Source organism: Arachis duranensis, chromosome 1, assembly GCF_000817695.3.
Source record: "Arachis duranensis cultivar V14167 chromosome 1, aradu.V14167.gnm2.J7QH, whole genome shotgun sequence".
NCBI classification, from domain to species: domain Eukaryota; kingdom Viridiplantae; phylum Streptophyta; class Magnoliopsida; order Fabales; family Fabaceae; genus Arachis; species Arachis duranensis.
In genome coordinates, this window is record NC_029772.3 from 1,701,890 (window position 1) to 1,721,075 (window position 19,186).

The 19,186-nt window shown below is 35.8% G+C and overlaps 2 protein-coding genes across 3 annotated transcripts; one reads left to right on the forward strand and one right to left on the reverse strand.

The window, feature by feature from the left end:
- Positions 1 to 1,580: 1,580 nt before the first annotated feature.
- LOC107478923 (uncharacterized) lies at positions 1,581 to 9,475 on the reverse strand. Of its 2 annotated transcripts, XM_016099108.3 has the most exons (15): positions 9,015 to 9,475; positions 7,988 to 8,069; positions 5,880 to 6,374; positions 5,476 to 5,644; positions 5,218 to 5,370; positions 4,488 to 4,585; positions 4,223 to 4,314; positions 3,960 to 4,030; positions 3,737 to 3,872; positions 3,320 to 3,379; positions 3,147 to 3,229; positions 2,929 to 3,005; positions 2,757 to 2,827; positions 2,361 to 2,418; positions 1,581 to 2,115 (listed from the first exon to the last, which is right to left on the reverse strand). In XM_016099108.3, the coding sequence occupies exons 1-15, from the start codon at positions 9,272 to 9,274 to the stop codon at positions 1,993 to 1,995; spliced, it is 2,028 nt and encodes a 675-aa protein (XP_015954594.1). In that variant the 5' UTR covers positions 9,275 to 9,475; the 3' UTR covers positions 1,581 to 1,992. The 2 variants fall into 2 exon arrangements, with proteins under 2 accessions (XP_015954594.1, XP_020986636.1); XM_021130977.2 differs by lacking the exons at positions 7,988 to 8,069; positions 9,015 to 9,475 and adding an exon at positions 6,672 to 7,827.
- A 3,788-nt stretch (positions 9,476 to 13,263) lies between these two features.
- LOC107479005 (uncharacterized) lies at positions 13,264 to 18,682 on the forward strand. The gene is made up of 11 exons (XM_016099184.3): positions 13,264 to 13,512; positions 13,938 to 15,076; positions 15,164 to 15,253; positions 15,343 to 15,807; positions 16,854 to 16,968; positions 17,051 to 17,218; positions 17,364 to 17,641; positions 17,763 to 17,853; positions 17,930 to 17,982; positions 18,067 to 18,150; positions 18,239 to 18,682. Exons 1-10 carry the CDS (start codon positions 13,323 to 13,325, stop codon positions 18,133 to 18,135), a joined length of 2,658 nt encoding a protein of 885 aa, XP_015954670.1. The 5' UTR covers positions 13,264 to 13,322; the 3' UTR covers positions 18,136 to 18,150; positions 18,239 to 18,682.
- The last annotated feature ends 504 nt before the right edge of the window (positions 18,683 to 19,186 follow it).

Sequence of the window (19,186 nt, forward strand, 5' to 3'; positions counted from 1 at the left end):
TCTGAATAAAACTAAAAAAAATTAATAATTGAAAAGTACTTTTTAGAAAACATATAAAAATAAGTAATTTTTTTCAAAATCTAATTTAAATTAATTCTCCATTATGTTAAATCATCTTTTTCCTAAAGTAAAAAAGATCTTTAAAAAGAATGAAAATTTTAACATCTAAAAAATGTTTTTTCAATTATCCTTCTAGTGTTTTATTTTATTAAAAATAACTTACCAAACATACTAAAAAGTTAAAAAACATCTTACAAAATAATAACACCCAAACACATTTAGTATCCCTTTATCTCGCTAAGCAGTGTCATGCTTATAAAACCTATGTACTAGCTGATATTTCAATGAACTACCAATTGATACATCTTTTATGAAAAAGTATAAGAAATCAACTCCACTATAAGTATAAGTCAACTTGAACAACTTTTTAAAAATTAAGATTTTGAAAAAATAGAATTAGGATATTAAAAACATACTGTATAAAGCCTAACGCCAAAACATGCTCCACGTACTATCCTCACGTAGCCGTATCCACAACGTGAACGCCATCTCCTCAGGTTGTCGTTTCCCAAAGCTCCAGCAACCGTCGCACGCCGTCACCTCATCCACCATTACTGATCACGTCGCGACGCTAGTCCCCTTTAAATCGAAACCTCTTCACTGCGACGCACCGATCTCCACGCAACGTATCCTACGGCGAGATCAAACTGTCAACGTCGTGTTTCAGTTGCCACGAGTCCAATTTGCCACTAATCGCTGCCAAACATCCTAGACGGCATCGCCGTTCTTCTCGCTTCCAATTTCATCGCCGTGACGTGCGACTATGCATGCAAGGTCTCATGAGACCCCATCGAACCTTCAATATGAAAAAGTTTCTTTCTATTTAACTTGAAATCTTTCTTTTATTAAATTTGGAATTTTTTTTGTTACACTTTCTTTGGTAAAACTCGGAATGCTTTCTTTTATTAAACTAAATATGAGATGTTTCTTTTATTAAATTTAAGATGTTTTTATTACACTTGGAATTTTTCTTTTGTAAAATTTAAAATATTTCTACCATTAAATTAGAATGTTTCTTTTGTTAAACTTTAAATGTTTCTTTTTTTTTTAAACTTGGAATATTTTGATGCAAGTCAGCCTTGCACGGTGCACAGAGGGCAAAGGGTAAAACGACTAGTGCGACGGACGATTGAAGACGAGATACCAGTAACGCGATGAGAGATGATGAGATGGGACTTTACGTAGACAAAGCGATTACAAGTTTAAAATCTTATTTTTAAAAATTCAAAATTTTATTTTTAATATTTTGAAATTTTTTTTTCCAATTATTCTTCTAGTGTTTTATTTTATTAAAAATAACTTGCCAAACATACTAAAAAATTATAAAAGGAAAAGTCTAGGGAACCAGCAGTTTTGTTGAATTTTGGCCAGCATGTAACGAGCAGAGAAGGGTGAGCCATTAGATCAAATCTCACACCAATCTCACACCATCAAATCATCATTGATGGCTAGTTGATGGCTAACAATCACAAAAATTGCTGGCCCCCTAGCATTGCTCATTATAAAAACATCTTACAAAATAATAGCACCAAAACACACATTATCTCATTAAGCAATGTCATGCTTACAACACCTATGTACCAGCTGATGTTTCATTGAACTACCAACTGATACACCTAAGTGGTGTTTCTTTTCACATATGAAAGTAGTGTTTTTGCTCCAACCCACCAAATAACAAGTTGAGGCTTCTGTGCAGTTGATAAAGAAAATGTATATATACTACAGCTATCTTAACTCAGGTGGTCCACTCCGTAAAAGTACTGAGTTTTAGCATTTTATATCTAAAATCGGTGCATTTACTGGTGGACCACCAGCAATAACTATAGCAATAACTATGATATACAGAGAAGTAGAGCACCTGAATGGTTGTGATTTTTCTGCTTTAGTTTTTTCTTTTCCTCCCATTTTGGGATCCACAACGGCAGGGGGATTTCAAGATATACAAAGAATGTTGTTATAAACGGGATAGTACGTATCCAATTGAAGATCATCCATGATCTGACGGGTTGCCCACAGATAAGAAGAATGGCCTTCAATGTGGTTTGTGACATCGACCTGCAAATCAAAACACCACCAAATTGTCACTATTCAAACTTTTTAAGCGACTGCGCCGCTTATTTAAGGGATGGAATGACTAAAATGAATCAAGATAATTCAATGGTATATATTTAATAGGAGTTATTGGTGTAAAGTTATGTTAAGATCTATCTATCCAATTATTTGTGTGTACGGAGAGAGTTTATCTAGGTGTAAGAACAGTTGAAGAAAAAACTGCTAGTAAAGAAGGAGACGCAAGTTACATTTTGGATCCCAGGTATATTGACCGGTTGGATTCCAGATAATCCTTTCGTTAGTAGGCTGCATAAAATAAAAATAAAGATATTAGTTTCTGCTACTTGTAAAAAAAATATCATCAAATTCTACACAAACAAAATTATGTCTGTGATAAAAACAATCATTATATTATTTTTAGATATTACCATAATATTATAACAGCGATAGAATTAATGTAATAGAAATACATGTCCAACAGAATTAATGCATACAAAAGCATTCATAGAACTCCATCCTAATATTCCCTGGTTTATTATTATTTCCTTGAAATGAGCATTTTTTAGCATTAATTGTTCAAAGGTTATGTTAATCCCTACAACTTTGTAGAAACTTTATAATACTACATTAGTATTTTAAAGTACCTTGCGCGGAAGGCAACTCCAAGCATCCAGTCATTCCTTGAATAAGCATTTATAAACCTTCCTGCTACCATCTGCAGAAGAGTTTCATAATCTTAGAAAACCTTTTTTTCGTCTCAGAACAAATGAGAAGACTCTACAAGAAGGGAGAAAAAGGTTGAATCCCCCCATGAACCTTTCTAGCAGCTTCCCAGTTCTCATCCTTGATTGGGATTGGTGCTCCAAGAAGAACAACTCTTTCTACTATTTCGGCTGAAAATAAACATAAGGATTGCCTTGTAAGTCAACAAGAAATAATCTTATCCAATAGACAAATGTAAAGAGAAACAAAACACCTATCATATAAATAATTTAACATGGTCAAATACAAAAGATTAAACAGGAAATACCTACCACTGTTTTCTGTCTGGGACAAATACCGAAGACACTTGAAAATAACTCTTGCTCCGAGTGAGTAACCTACAAGTGTCACAGGCCTGAAATCCATAGATTAATAATATTGCATCTTTACAACTTTCTAGGAGCGGGAGTAAAATGATGCATTGAAATTTAGTCTAGTCAAATACCTATTTCCATGTACTCCACTTAATAAGACTTTAGCAAGCAACTTTCCTGCTTTATCTGCTCTGAAAAACAAAATTGACTTGGATAAGGAAAGCAGATTGAAATATAGCAGTGTGCACTAAACAGAGAAGCTGTTCATAGCAAATTATTCATTAGAATGATGGAAGAATCATATCCAAAGCATGAATATACAGAAATGAAAAACAGACACAAAGTTCGCCATTCTTTTGACCAAAGATGTATGCCTTTTAAACTATGTAGTACACAAGATACATGAGTAGAATTTCACTGTCAAAAATTCAGAATGGTATTTATTAGCAAAATAATCCAGACCCCAATCCAACTAGCAAAAAAAAAAGATGTTTTATCCCATGACCACACAGAAGTTATGTTCCAAATAGAAGAGTTAAAAAACAAACCTGTTGATAGCAATTGTCCATTTACTATCTATGAAATCAGTCGCTGCAAGTAACGCGGCAGGCCAAGCCAATGCAGTTAAAAGTGTGCTCAGAACAGTCATCATTGCCCCTCGTTTCATCAACTCCATTGCAAGTCCTAATGCAAATTGAAGAGCATTTTCAGCATATCCAGTGCAACTTAAATACTAATGATTTATTAGTAATAGCACCATAAACCTATTACTTGAAGTAAGCCAATCTTGAATTGCAGTGCTCACGGCAATCAGATTCTTGGACTCCCACTGCAGTGCATATCTAGCTTTGACCAAGGTTGTATTTAAGGTAAATTGTTACGTCAGGATCGTGACTTACAGAAATATTAACATCAAATTTTCTGAAATCAAACTGAATGAAATTTCAATGTAATAAGATAATCCATGCTTGAAAACACTTCCCTCATTCCCTGACAAAGGAAAATATAACAAAGGGCAATATTACCAATAGTACCTCTCTGAGTAGTCATGCTGTCCTTCCCATGGCCTTAAAAAGTCTTCCTTCTCAAAAACAAATCCAGAGACCATGACCTCCACACCTAGCCTCTGGAAGAAGTTCGACAAGAATCTTTTATGAAAAATATATCAAATGCGAAAGTATCCTTGGAAAATACAAGAAAGGTGAGATAAATACACATGCATCCACAGACACACAGATAATAGATCAAGTGAAATAAAAAGTCACATGAAAATGAATATTATTAGCTAGAAAAACTTACACCTTGCTTATGGTTTTCTCCTACAGCTTTGAATTCAAATTCTTCAACACCACCAACTCTCCTAGCCATTTTGCTTCCAGTAAGTCCAGCTCCCGCAGCTGGTAGAACAAATTGTTTCATAAAAAAATTTAATCATGCAAAAATGGAACATCTCTAACTAAATTTTAGAAATAAATGCATGGCTGGAAACATCTTGCTCAACAGATGCTAATTTTGCCACAACAGCAAACAAAAGACTATGACTGCCAAAATATCTTCTAAGTTAACTATTAATAGCCATGCATTGACCATCCAGCCAATTACTTATAAAATTAAAGACAAACTCCTTTGCAAAAGCGGTATATCCTTGTCTGAACAACCAAAAGATAAATGTATGAGTTCTATTGCAACCACACTGGAAGTATCTAAGAAGCAGTTAGCATATGCAAGTCAGTCAACAATTGCAGCAGCCAAAAACAAAATCACCCTCACTAATCATAACGTGTTTATTATTGAGTATTGACACAACACTCTATCAGTTAAAATGTAAATGTAACGCAAAAACCATCATATTAACAGCAATTAAAAACCCCCAACACAAACACAACCATAAGACACAACCATGTTAATAGTGACTTGGAGATCCCAACAATACCTTTAAACTGCAGACCACATTCAAAGAAAGGACAAAAATATCTATACATCACATGAAAACTTCTAGCAAACTAAACATATTTAGGCAATAAAATACCTCCAAATGATGCAGCAACAGCAACAGAACCAGCAACAGTTCCTGCAGCACTAAAAGCTGCAGCAAATCCACTTGCTCCAATTACAGGGATCAGAGTACCCAAAGTTGGGGCCAAAGCACCTAGTCCTGCAGCAATTGCTGGTGCGGCCAACCCTGTAGAATGCTTAAAATAAAAAACAATCATATACACGAGGAAATATTCATCTGGAGTTTCTAAATTCTACAATGCAGTTACAATAGATGTTAGGGTCTCCATACCACCAGTAACAGCCAACAAAGTTCCCCCAGTTACAGCAGCAGCACCAATAATCCCACGACGCTTCCATTTAGCCCACTTGCTTTCATTTAATTGACTTTCTTCTTTTTTGGATTCTTGTTCTTTAATTATAGCCATTGCCGCAGATGAAACCATGGTCTCAATGGACTCCTACAAAATGAATATACATCATTTTTACAATTAGGCTGAACTTGAAAGTGAGTAAGAAATAAGGAGAAAGGTCAACATATAGGCAATGTACAATGAACTTCTGGTCCCTGTCAATTAAAATGAACACTCAGAAACCATAGCACTCATATCCCATGATCCTCGGCTCAAAACAAGTTGTTTCTTATTCACATAATTCTCAATTAAAACTTAAAGGATTCATTGTACATATACAAACCATTTTTGTCCACTTGACATCAAGCCAAGTTGCCAGCAACCGCAAAGCCACACGATGCCGAGCATCATAACCTTTTCTTCTCCGTGTATATCTCTTGTTATCTTCACCTAAATCTGAAAGACAAGCTGAAAGAAGTTCATAGAGAACAGTCACTTTCCTTTGATCACTAAGCATCGTCACCTCTTCAATTGGTTTCTCATCAATTTGGCCATGGACAAACCCCTGGGAATCTTTACAATCAACAGAAGGGGTAGCGTTCTTCTGAGCTTCAAATGGCACATCTATCTTTTCAGAATTAGGATTAACATCGGCAGATGAAAATTTCTCACGACAATGATGCTCATATTCGATAAGCTTTCCCCTTTTAGCCTTGGAAGAGCTTAAATTTTCTTCCATGCCAAGTAGTATACCATCAACAACTTTTGATAAAGCAAGTTCTTGATCTGACCTTTCAGAAGAACCATCATCAGATTCTTCTGCAAGCAATCTCAAGAGCTGTAACATTCACATACATAGTCTATTAGTCATATACTAGAAAAAAAACATAGGAGTGCAAGCAACATCAATAGTTAGTAGAAATGAAAGCAAAAGATTAGAAAGTTGTTATAAAAGGAAAACACTAGAACAGTGGAGTCAGTAAAATGAACTGCAATAAATATCATGTCACATACAGTCCTACAATTTTATTGTGAAATGCTTTCAGTTGTAAGTGTTACTACTTATTTCCAATAAATAACATAACTATCTTTCAGTCGCAATCCCCATCAGGTCTCACAAGATTGACTACTCTACCTTCCTCGGGTTCCTCTTTGGGACACTCAACAAGCATTAATTGGAAGTGTAGCTTGAAAAAGTGATCTCGTCCCCAAACCTCGCCACACTTGAAGTAGAGAACTCTGCAGCTTCACTGCTGCAATTCTTCTTGTGAGAGGTGCTTATGGCCTAGACCAACCACCTTCCTTGTTCTTCCAAATCCGAGTTGGAAGCAGCTCAGACCCAATAGAGTTTGCACCTTTCAAAAGGCCCACCCTTCTCCATCAGTTTGCTCCACCTCCCTTCAATTCCCTATTTCTCTCCTCAAGCAAAAACGGCCTTTCACTATCTCACAATTAACAAAATGCAATGGCTCATAAACCTTTTAAATTGTTCAATATAATTCAGCATGATACTGTAACAACTGGTACCCAAGAAATAGAAAGAAAAAAAATAGAACTAGAAGATCTGAGGTAGGAATGAATGATTGTGAAATCACCCCTTTCTCAATTCTAACTTAATTCCCACCCTCTCATCTTCCTTAACAGAATCAGCCTAGGATCACACACCCACCCACTAACTCAGCCACGGGGCCAATTAGTTACACAAGTGATTCCCTAGTCAGCCAGTCCCCACCATTTGCTCTTTTCCCTCTCCTATTCATCCTACTGTAAATGAAGGGTAAAGGAGGAATTCTCTTAGCTCTTGTTGCTGCCTCAGTAGAATTTTCTGTTTCGCTCCCACTCTTCTCAGGGTATGTAACAGATACCAATTGGTTTGACTTTTAGGAAGCGAAACAGGTCCTTGACCCCTCGAAGTTGAAATAAACGCAGTGCTGGATCTCGAAACAGTTGCCATGAAGGAATGCAACCTGTTTCTCTGGAAACCGGCAAGGTACTTCCCTTCTAATGCCATCAACATAAATTCCATCCACACATCCCCTTCAGTTCCATTAACCAGAAAATAACTTCCGATATTGATGAGCAACCCCAGAGTGTCATCTCCTTCAAAGAGGCGAAGCTCCATCTCCTTACTTATCAAGGAATAATAGAAGGCTTAATTACTCTATCTGTCCTAGTTTCACCAAATTTTCAATTAAGTACTTACAATAGAGTTAGCAATACAAGGGAGCTCCTAAGCGCTGAAACAGCTCAGACTCCTCCAACCTAAATTCGCAAGAATTAGCCAACCTTTTTCTCAGCCTACCAGCTGTATTTACTACTAATTCTGATTTCTATCATTGCCCAAAATGTCCCTAAACTCTATACACTTTAAGCCATTAGGGAATTTATCTCTCAGCCTAAGAGTAACATCAAGGAATATTTCTGATTGATTGAAGAAGTTAATAGACATACTGGTCCCACATGATGTGTAGCCGATGAAGAGCCAGCAGTTTCCTCAAGTCCAGACCATGCAGCAGGATCAATATCCAGAAACCTGTTAGACACATAATGCTAGCATGATTAAACAGAACCCAACAATCTGCAATAACTGGATTTCCAAATAACTCTTAAGTTCATCTATGAGTAACTCAAATTTTGAAACAATAGTTTTTTTTAGAAACATAAATAATCAAATAAATAAATCATCACCTTAGTCCCTGAGAATGTAAAAGTCTACCATAATTAGAAAACTCACTCTTAAATACTCAAATATATTTGTTTTGGGGAAGGAACAAAATCAAAATTTGTATGGCAATGTACCATATATGCAACTGCTTAAAGAATTTAGCTAATGTGTCATTGTCGCACATTTTACAATAGATTTCTAGATTAAGTAATTTCCCTCTCTTATAATGATAAACTGGGAAGCTACACTGGTACTATTTTCTCCAATTCTTTTTTCTTTTTTCCTTTTTTTCCCTTCCCTTATATCAATATCCTCTTGTCCACCAATCTTCAAACCCATACAATATTAGACTATTAGATGGGACCATAAACAAAAGAATAATTTGAATTGCAAAGTTGTAATTAGTGAGCCCTTTGACTTGCCAATGACTCCCTAGTCAAGTAAAGCTAAGTAGGGGAGAGGTCTTGAACTTTCTATCTCTTCCCCTTTGTTGAGCATTCTTTCTTTTTAGAGCTAATACCCAATCCGGTCCTTGTCCATTACCACGCCATCCTTAACCAAAAAACGGTTCAACATGAACGCGACCTCTCCATTAAAAAGTTCATCAATAACAGAAATTGAATTCAGCAGTTCAATTAAGCGAATAAAATGATCAAATAAAACCAGTACTATTATTGATGTTACAAAAAGTTCGATTATAACCAGCGCTTACAATTCCAATGCTAAAAATGAGCGTTTACTCTTCTATTTTATAAAAATGCACTGCAAAAAAAAAAAAGGAGAAAATAATATCACAGTAATATTAATACGTACTTGAAAACGGGTCGGAGCAAAGCCGAGTTTTCGTGGACCCAAAGATCCGGGTCATCGGAAACTGAGTCGGCGCTGGAGCTACTACTGGTACGTTGTTCTCTGGAGAGGGAATCGTCGGAAGCAGCGGGTAAGGGCAAAATTTGGGTCTGGTGGATCTGCCCCTCGTGAAGGGCAAGCCCGAAAAGGGATGCGGCGGCGTACCTCTGAGTCGGTGACAGAATGGACGTCGTCTTCGCCGTCGTCTCCGGCGGCGATGCCATGAAAAGACGAGTGAATGTCCGTTGGTTCGTCCTTTCCTTGTTGTGTAAGGTTATGGGGATTCCTGTTCTTGTTTTGGTGAAATGAGGATTCTGATTGATTTGTGTGTTTGAAAAGGTGAAATGAAAGTGAGAGGCAGAAATGTTTATAGTATTGTTTTGCTGTCGCCACCGCACGCCCGCGGAGGAGCTTGACGAGACACACTGGGTTTAACTTTAAATAATAAACCCCAAAATAGTTGTTATCGAATTTTATATTTATTAACAAATTAGTTTTATTTTATTTTTTTTATTTAAATAAAAAATTATTTTTTAAATTTAAATGATAATAGAAGTTATTATACTTTTACGAAGGTGAACATTTTCGTGTAATTGTCTACTAATGGATGGAGAGATATTAGATAATAATTTAATTAAATATATTAAATTATTTAATAATTTTTAATTAATAATTTTATATAAATATAATTATAAGTGAATTTTTACTTTTTTTATAAATTATATCTCAAAGTTTGCATTAGGATTACAAATATTTATCAAGATATCTTAACTTTTTATATTGCAACCTATATTTTATAGTGGCTGACTTGTGAAAAGGGGTGTCTTGGGAGGTTGATAGTCTTACCACACCTATTTTTCATGAGATTAAGCAGTTTATTTGTGGTCTGAGATATCCTAATTCGACTGAGTTGGAGTCACAGTGAAAATGGTGGCCTGCAGCAACAACAAAGTATAGTGCAAAGAAAGGTTATATATGGTTATTAGAGAAAAGATTAAATTGGAATGCTAATAATAACTAGAACTGGTTGTGGAATACAAACATTTTGGAGAAGTTCAAATTTACTATGTGGTTCGATTCAAGCAGCAATTAGCTTCTTCAGATATATGTAAGAGATGTAACAAGGCACAGGAGACAATGGAGCATTGCCTTAGAGACTGTGAACGATCAAAGACAATTTGGCATATGTTGGATCCTAATATCCTGGACTCGACGACTGGTACTGCTCTTGAAGAATAGTTTCAGAAGGTCTTGGCTAACAATGAGACGTCCTTTGGTGCAGGGCTTTGGTAGGTATAGAGACATAGGTGCTATGACATATTCAATATTGACAATCTTTGGACAGACCACAAAGTTGTTGTCTTGACCAGAGTTACCGCCAAGGACTTACATGTTTACAGGAATCGAAACAATGCTTTTACGTCTCTCCGAAATTGCCTGTGTTGGGAACCACCGGTAGGCAACAATTTTAAAGTTAATTGTGATGCAAGCTTGTATATGGATTCAAATTTAGCGGGATTTGGGTGTCTTATTAGAGATTCTAAGGGAGATTGGATATCGGGCTGTTCTGGAAGCATTCTCCCTGGTCTATCATCAGATGTGAATTATTTGCTGCTTAGAGGGGGCTGATTTTAGCTTGGGATTGTGGTTTGAGGGATATTATATGGAAACGGATTGCCTTGATATTCTGCTCATCATGCATGAGCTTACAAGTGGGTATTCATCTGAAGTAACAGATTTGGTTCACAAGATTCAGGAGCTTTTATCTCATCCTTGGCTTGTTCACGTCGAGTGGGTGTCCTGAGAAGCAAATAGAGCTGCGGATTGGATGGCTAGATATGATGTCAAGAGTAACTCTAATCACATTATTTGGTCTGAGCCTTGTGTTGATCTCCAACAAATCATCCGCTCGGATATATAATAGTGTTGGCTTTGTTTCTTTCCATATTTAGATACCAAAAAAAATATTGCAGCCTATCAAATAACACCTATAGCTCAACTACAACTTATTTTGTGATCGATCCCACTAGCGCTAATTTAGGACTAATTGAACCTAAGAAATATCCTAGAGCTTGTTGTTAGACGAAGTAAGCTGTTAGAAAATTATTAATTTTTTAATCTATTTATAGATAATATATATTAATTTTAATTATAAACTAAATTATTTTATATTAAATAATTTATATAATAATAATTTTATTTATTGTCATTAATGTTAAATGTAATAAGTTATTATTACTTTCGATTTGGAATTAAATAAAAATAAAATCAAAGATATTGTTTTATTTGAACTTTAGCATTTAATATGTGTCACACTCAAATATAAATAATAACTTTAGTGTTTTGGTCTCCAACACATCAAAGTCGCTTCTGTAACTCTTTTTTCATAAGAGCAGTTGCAATTCAACCCTATCAAAAATACAGAAGGTTTTAGTTGAGAAGAACTGAAATAGCTCTTCAATCATTTTTATAAGTATAGGTACGTGTTCATTCCTTGGCCCAAATTGATAAAAGTCAGGCTCAATAAGGATAAAGGTCCAACCCAAAAATGGGGTCTCCAACCCATACTTGACCTCTTTGAAGAAGTCGGACATCGCAAAGAAACCAGCTTTACTTAAAGAAAAACTATAAAGAACCATAATAACCTAAATACAACCAAAATAAATATAAAATCAAAGGATACTAAAGATTGGGTTGCCTCCCAACAAGCGTTTCTTTGACGTCATTAACTTGATGGTTGATTATTGTTATGGTGGAGGTTGGTCATAATGCTTCAACTCCTCACCTTTCACTGTGAATTGTCTCCCTGTGTCCTCATGGATTAGCTCAACATGCTCAAGAGAGAGGATCATGTTCACTATATGAGGCAACACTGGATTACGAATTAACACCACTTTCATCCCAGGTGAGAAATCGTTATCTTCTTGTTTCTCCATCCCTTGAGCACTTTTTTCTTGGGAACTTCCTCCTTAGTGGATGACACACACCCAACACCAAACTTAGGTTTGATGTCAAGAAAAATTTTATTGATTTTCATTAAAGGAGACTTGAGCTGCAAACTTGATTAACTCCCTTCAATTTATCCATGAATTTTTTGAATTCCAGTACAGTAGTGCACCTAGCACACTCTCAGACAACCTCTCTGATGTATAAGTCTTTGAACCAGTTGATGAAATTTTTTCAAATGTGTATCACACAATTGCGTAGTTTTATATGTGGCATGACCTTTCTTAGAGCAAGCAATAAACCCTACATTGAAGAGGAGTAGGAAAAAATTTCAGCCAACCACTCACAAAGCAATCAGAATATGAAGCAAAATTATCATGTGTAAAGTAAACATAATATATGCAAGATTAAACTATATCTTCTATTGGTCCGACATAAAGTTCCAACCATGAAAAACCGGCACCAGAAAATTACCTCCACGATGAAAAATCAGTACTACAAAAACATCAACTATCTGAAATTAATCCATAAATAACTATGTGTAAGTTCAACCAACTATACACACAACAGATAACATAGTCACATTTCAAACAATAACGACTCTCCAAAACAGAAACACAAATTTATAAATCAAACACCTTTGTCCTAAACAACCCTTCTTCAAATTCCATACACAATATTTTAAAAGTAATTTTTACACATCAATATACTATTTTTACTAACACTATCAACATGCATACATAATACCTTTAAAATTAGTTCACATATGCATAATCAACTATAAGCACAATGCAACCTTTTTCATCCTTTCTGACACCGATTTCACACTGCAACGATTGCTTTTTTGTGTAGTATAATTTTTGGAAGGAGAAACAAAATGAAAAAAGTTTGATTGTTTGTTTTTATTTTCAGTAATTCTCTGAATGTGACATAAGTGTTATAGATATTACATAAAAAAATTATAATGTGTATGAAATACTTTTAGTAAAATAGCGTTGTTTTAAAGTGGAAGGATGGATATGTTCTATTTAAAAAAAATTTATACCACATATATTTTTGTAACCGTGAAATTAGTACAACAAAAATTACGTTAAATTTTTTTTGTCAAATTCAACGAAATCATTTTAATGAAAAAATATATTTATTCAAATTTTGAAGGGGTTTAGAATGTAAATATATTTTTCAATTATTAGAAACAAAAATATTTGCGAAAAAAAAAAACTTTTCTCTTATTATATTATAGAGACACTGAGGCCTGCTTCACATGTAGATTTAGTTCTTATTCAGTAGAATAGAAAACACCGATCAATTGAGTTATTTATCGTCATGAGGACCCGAAATGCCGATTCCTCTTCCAAATCCACAACCCCAAAGAAGGCACCGCCGGCTAGAAAAGCCGCCGCAAAATCCGCCGGAGAATCCCCTGCAGCAAAGCGCAATTCCACCGTCAAAACGAGGCAGATCAAGAAGAAGGAGGCCTCTTCCGCTTCCAACTCGATTCCCGATCCCAATCCCGGTAACTGTTTTTCCTATTCGTAACTTCCCTCTCCGTTTCCGAGTTCTAAATGAGGGTTTGACAGAACGGATTTCATGTTTAATTCTTTAAACTTAATGTTATTAATAATGTTATTTCATCCTGCTGCTTGATTCCTTTCATGATAATCTCGGAATCATTTTTCGTATCATGATTGTGTCGTAAATTTCATTTTGTTTTGGATTTTCTCTTCTTGTTTTTACTCTGGGTACTTTTTAGCTAATTATCGTTATGCAAATTCAACTTTTGCTTCTTTTTTTTTTTAATTTTGTTCATGGTGGTTGTATTTTCCATGAGTTGATAGCCGAGAATCCTTGGATGACAATTCAGTCAAACATATCAAATTATCTAGTTTTGCATGTGACTTTTCACCATTTTGTTTCTATTTTTTGTTGATGGTTTGTTAGATGAGCCGAATTCAGATGAGGTTGTTACCACTACACCGTATTCAAAGAGGAAGCCAGGGAGACCAAGAACTAAAGCAGTTGCCACACCTAAGCTGGAGGAAGAACTGAAGGCAGTGGCTGATGAAACTCTAGTTGTGGATAACTCTGGGGATGTGGAGGAAGCGGAAAAGCCTCAAAATGTTGAAGTTGTCGATGCTGATAATATCGATCATGAGAAAGAGGAGCACCAGGAACAAGTTGTTGAATGTGTTGGACAATCTGAAGAGAAGGAACAAAAGTCTATGGAAGTGGATGAAACTGTGAAGGGAAACAATGCAGTGGAGGCTGAAGCGACTGCTTCTCAGGATGCCACTATGTCTTCCAAACAACCTGAGCGAACTCTTGTGGACCTAAATATATCGGTGAATGAAGATGATTCTATGTGTCAAAAGGAGGGAGAGAAAGAAGATGAAGAGTTGAATGAAAGGGACGGTCGGGAAGAGTTGAAGGATCAGGAACAAGAGAAAGGAGATGTAGAGTTGAAAGAACAAGAGGGAGAGAAAGGAGGGGAGGAGCTGAAGGAACAGGAGGCAGTGAATGTAAAGGAAGAACTGAAAGAAGAGGATGGAGATAAAGGAAAGGAAGAAGTCAAAGATGAGGAAGGAGAAACAGCAAAGGAAGAAACAAAGGAAGAGGAAACAAACATTACTGGACACAAAGGATGTTCTAATACTGATAGTGCAGTAATGAAAGACCAGTCGAAGGAAGATTTTAATACTAGAATAGTTGGTGATGAAGTGACAGAGAGCAGTGAAAGGCTGGATTTTGAAGAACATGGTGGGGAGGATATTGAGGAAGATCCTGAGGAAGGTCCATGGGAACCTCCTGAAGAAAATGAGGCGCTCCAAGAGGAGCATAGGGAATTGGAGGCCATTGCAAACCAGCGAAAGAGTAACAAAGAACATGAGATATTTGTTGGAGGGCTTGACCGTGATGCTACAGAGGAAGATCTGAGAAAAGTTTTTAAGAGGATTGGGGAGGTAGTTGATGTCAGGTTGCATAAGAATTCATCAACAAATAAAAATAAGGGCTATGCATTTGTGAGGTTTGCTAATAAGGAACATGCTAAGAGAGCATTGTCAGAAATGAAGAACCCAGTTGTATGTTTCTCTTCTTATGTGTTATTAATCTAGTGTTGCGCTTTCTTTTCTTTCTATTGTGCTGTTCATCAACCGCAACATTTACAGATACGTGGTAAAAGATGTGGGACTGCACCCAGTGAGGATAACAACACATTATTCTTGGGAAATATTTGCAATACGTGGACGAAAGAAGCTGTAAGTTTGTTGCAGTTTTCTCTTTTGTAAATAGCTAATGTTTACCCTCACTGCCTTGTTTACTCATTCTGTTAATATCCCGGAGGCAGATTAAACAGAAGTTGAAGGATTATGGTATTGATGGGGTTGAAAACATTACACTTGTGCTAGATGCTAAATGTGAAGGATTGAGCCGTGGCTTTGCATTCCTTGAGTTTTCTAGTCATGGTGATGCAATGCTTGCGTACAAGAGGCTTCAAAAGCCTGACGCGATCTTTGGGCATCCTGAGAGAAGTGCCAAGGTAGCCTTTGCTGAGCCTATGCGTGAACCAGACCCAGAGATAATGGCACAGGTTAAATCTGTGTTTATTAATGGTCTTCCTCCTCACTGGGAAGAAGATCACATCAGGGAGATGCTTAAATCTTATGGTGAAATTGTAAGAATTGTACTGGCAAGGAATATATCTACAGCCAAGAGGAAGGATTATGGATTTGTTGATTTCTCAACACATGAAGCTGCTGTTGCATGTGTTGAAGCTGTAAATAAGTCTGAATTGGGTGATGGGGCATCAAAGGTATCATTTAATTTGTTTACTTGACCATATTTGTTGCACTTTATAGAATTAATTTATTATGTCCCTTGTTTTCCCTTTCCTCTATCATATTTTAAAGAACTTTGAGAAGTATGGGATTGAGAAGAAACCTATATTTTCCTAATTGCATTACTTTTAAATTGAGAGAGTTTAGAAGAAAATGCCCTTTGATTGAGCTACATCCTTCCCACTTCCCATTTCTCTATTTTTTCTTTTTCTCCCTTTTATTTAAGGTGAATGGGAAAAGAAAGGAGGACCAAGCAGCAGAGGTATAAAAAGGAATCAGTGGAATCAGAAAAGAGTTTGGCCTTGAGATTGGGCCCACTATTTCATATGTAACTTCTGAATTGTCTTTTGGTGAGTGGCGAGAATGAGACTCAGGGATGATACAAGGAGAATATTTGGTGGAGAGTGGGTACTGTGAGATAGTCTAGACTTGGATTCGGAATTTTCGGATATATGAGGCACTCAATCTAAATTCGTATTTCATAGACAATCCGGATATATTGGATCTGTTCGCATTTCGTTTTTATTTATTTTCAAGATTTTGCAACGGAAAAAAAAAAAGTGAAAATAGTGGAGACAGTCAATTTCTTGTTTCTCTTTTATTTTATATTTTCATTTTTCACTATTTCCTTTACACAATCCTAAAAATGGGAAATATAGGGGGGAAAAATAGGAATCAAAGAGACTCCCACTTTTATTAATTTCTGTATTCACGTGAATGATTTGTCTAATTCAAGTTTTCACTTGAAAAGATCTAGTGTGATCACTTGTCACACAATCTCTTGTATAACATGTTCTGGTCATTTGACTTTGACAACTGAAAGCATTAAATTGAGAGAATTCCTTTTCATTCCTTTTCATTTTCCTGAAACCAGAGACTATTATAATATTGATACCATCCGGGAATCTGAGAATTCAAAGATCTTTTTAATTTAGTTCTGATGGCACCTATTTTATTTGCTTTTAAAATCCTGGACTTGATTTGTTTGTTAATTGTTCTTTTTATTCAATGTGCTTTTTAGATAAAAGTGAGAGCTAGGCTATCAAATCCGGTGCCTAAAACACAAGCTGTAAAAGGTGGCATTTGTGGTGGGTTCCGAATAGGTCATGGAAGGAGTGGAGCCTTTGCAAGATCTGGTAAGAGAATTATTTTATTTCAATTAAATTTGTTCTTTGTTTACCAGACATCATTTTGCATATCTAATTAGATTTTCAACAGGAAGGGGTTATGGACGGGGAAGGCAGCCCTTCAACAGCTGGGGAAATATTAACAGGGGTAGGGGTGTCTATCATGGTGGACCCAGGCAAATAGGGAGAATGGATTTCCGGGATGACCTTGACTTTAATATGTATCCAGATTACCATCATAGGCAATTTGGTCCTGAAGGTCATTTGTTTAGATTCTAGTTAAATTCTTTGTGAAGCTACTTTTGCCATATTATTGTTTGTATGAAGTGTTATTATTTTTGTTTTTTAAAAAGAAATTGGTGAAAAAACGGAAGCTATATTAAATTTTTACTATATTATAGCAGGAGCTATGAGGGGTGGACATTACCCAAGTAACAGAGGTGCTGCATTTGCTGGTCCTGGTCCACCTAGACCTTATCATGATAGAGCATGGGGTAACATCCCTGCAGAAGGCCCGAGTGAGCCTTTTCCTTTAAGGAGGCCATATTCCCCAGGCGGACAGTTCAACAGGCCATTTTCACCGGGTGGACAGTTCAACAGGCCATTTATGGGAAGGCATTTTGATGATCCGTATTTTTATGATGACAATGTGCATGGGATGAAACGCCCATTTTATATGACTGTAAAGATTCTTTTACTATAAACTTTTCTTTTGTTTGTATTTCCATGCATAGTTTGTTTTTTACTTGTCATACAATTTGAAAATACTAATTAATTTGAAATTGTACCTCCTGTTGTGTTAGGACCCTGAACCTGATTATATGGGAGCTAATAGACTTCGCCCACGATTGGATTATGCAGATCCATCTTTATTTCACGAAAACCGTCACAATGGTCTAAACTTTCTTTCTCCTGCTCCTACATACTCGTTATTGTGTTTATTGGCTTGATTTCAATTTTTGATATACAGATTCTTATGGAGCTGGCAGCAGACAGTACCCTCCTGATTATTATGGTTCTGATGTATGTGAACATTCTTCATCGTATTTTATTCTATATAGAATTTAATCACAATATTAGTGATGCATTATGATATTCATGTTGCAGTATGGTAGAGGGCCATATTCGTCTTTTTATGGAGGTGATAGCTCACATGGGCATGGATACTACTATTAATATGAAGAACCATTGGTAAGTATTAGTTTCTAGAATTTATTAAAACTTGACACAGTGAATCCTCTTTGCTAATAATATTTTGTGGAAATTTAATAATGTTTAGGTGGATCTTGATTGTGAGATGGACATCTTCAACTCTGAGGATGCAGCTTGAGCATACAATTTTGAAGTTGCATATTTATTTAATTCTGCTTTTATTAATTGGTTCCCTTTATATCTATCTATATATCTATATATGTATATATATTGTTACCTGATAGGTGGCATAGACTAAGTGATTTAACGTGTCTGGGGTAGGTTAAATCTCAAATCTTGGAATAAGGATTGGTATGGTTGTGTGGACTGGACTAGATATCCATAGTTTACAAAGGTATGATGACATTGAGGATGCATTTGAGGATTCCTTGTTGAGTGACCAACATATTATGATTCATCAAGTTGATTGTAACACAAAATATTCCTTATAGGAGTATGGGATACAAAATATTTCAGGTGATGGATTTATCATTTTATAAATGGTTAGATGGCTTTGATATTTGGATATGCTTATGGAGGCTCTTGTGATCCTAATAAAGGTTGTAGAGTGTTAAATTTCCTTTCTCAATTTCATGATAAGGTGCCATATTATTAAATCTAGATTCACCCCTACCTTTGGATTTCTTTTGATCGAGGGGGTCCGTCAAACTATAAGTTGATATACATAGTAAGCAGCCTTTAGATGGAAATGCCATTTATTGAAATATGTGCAAGATTAGACTATGGACTATGTATTAACAGGTTGACCTTCATTTGAATGATGATATTCATGGATGATATTATGGAGAAAACAGTTTATTTGTTTGGTTCCTTATAATATTAAAGTCATTGCTAAGTTGAGTGTCCTTGAGGGGTGGTCTTCAAGCTTTTGAATTTTTTTTTCCTTGGTCTGTAGAATTGACACCGGATGAAAATAAATCATCGCTGATTCAGTAAAGGTTATTGAGGTTGCTTCTTTCTGGAGTTTTATAGAATCTCTTTTTTGTAGTGGATAAGTGGTAAGTGGTGAAAGGAG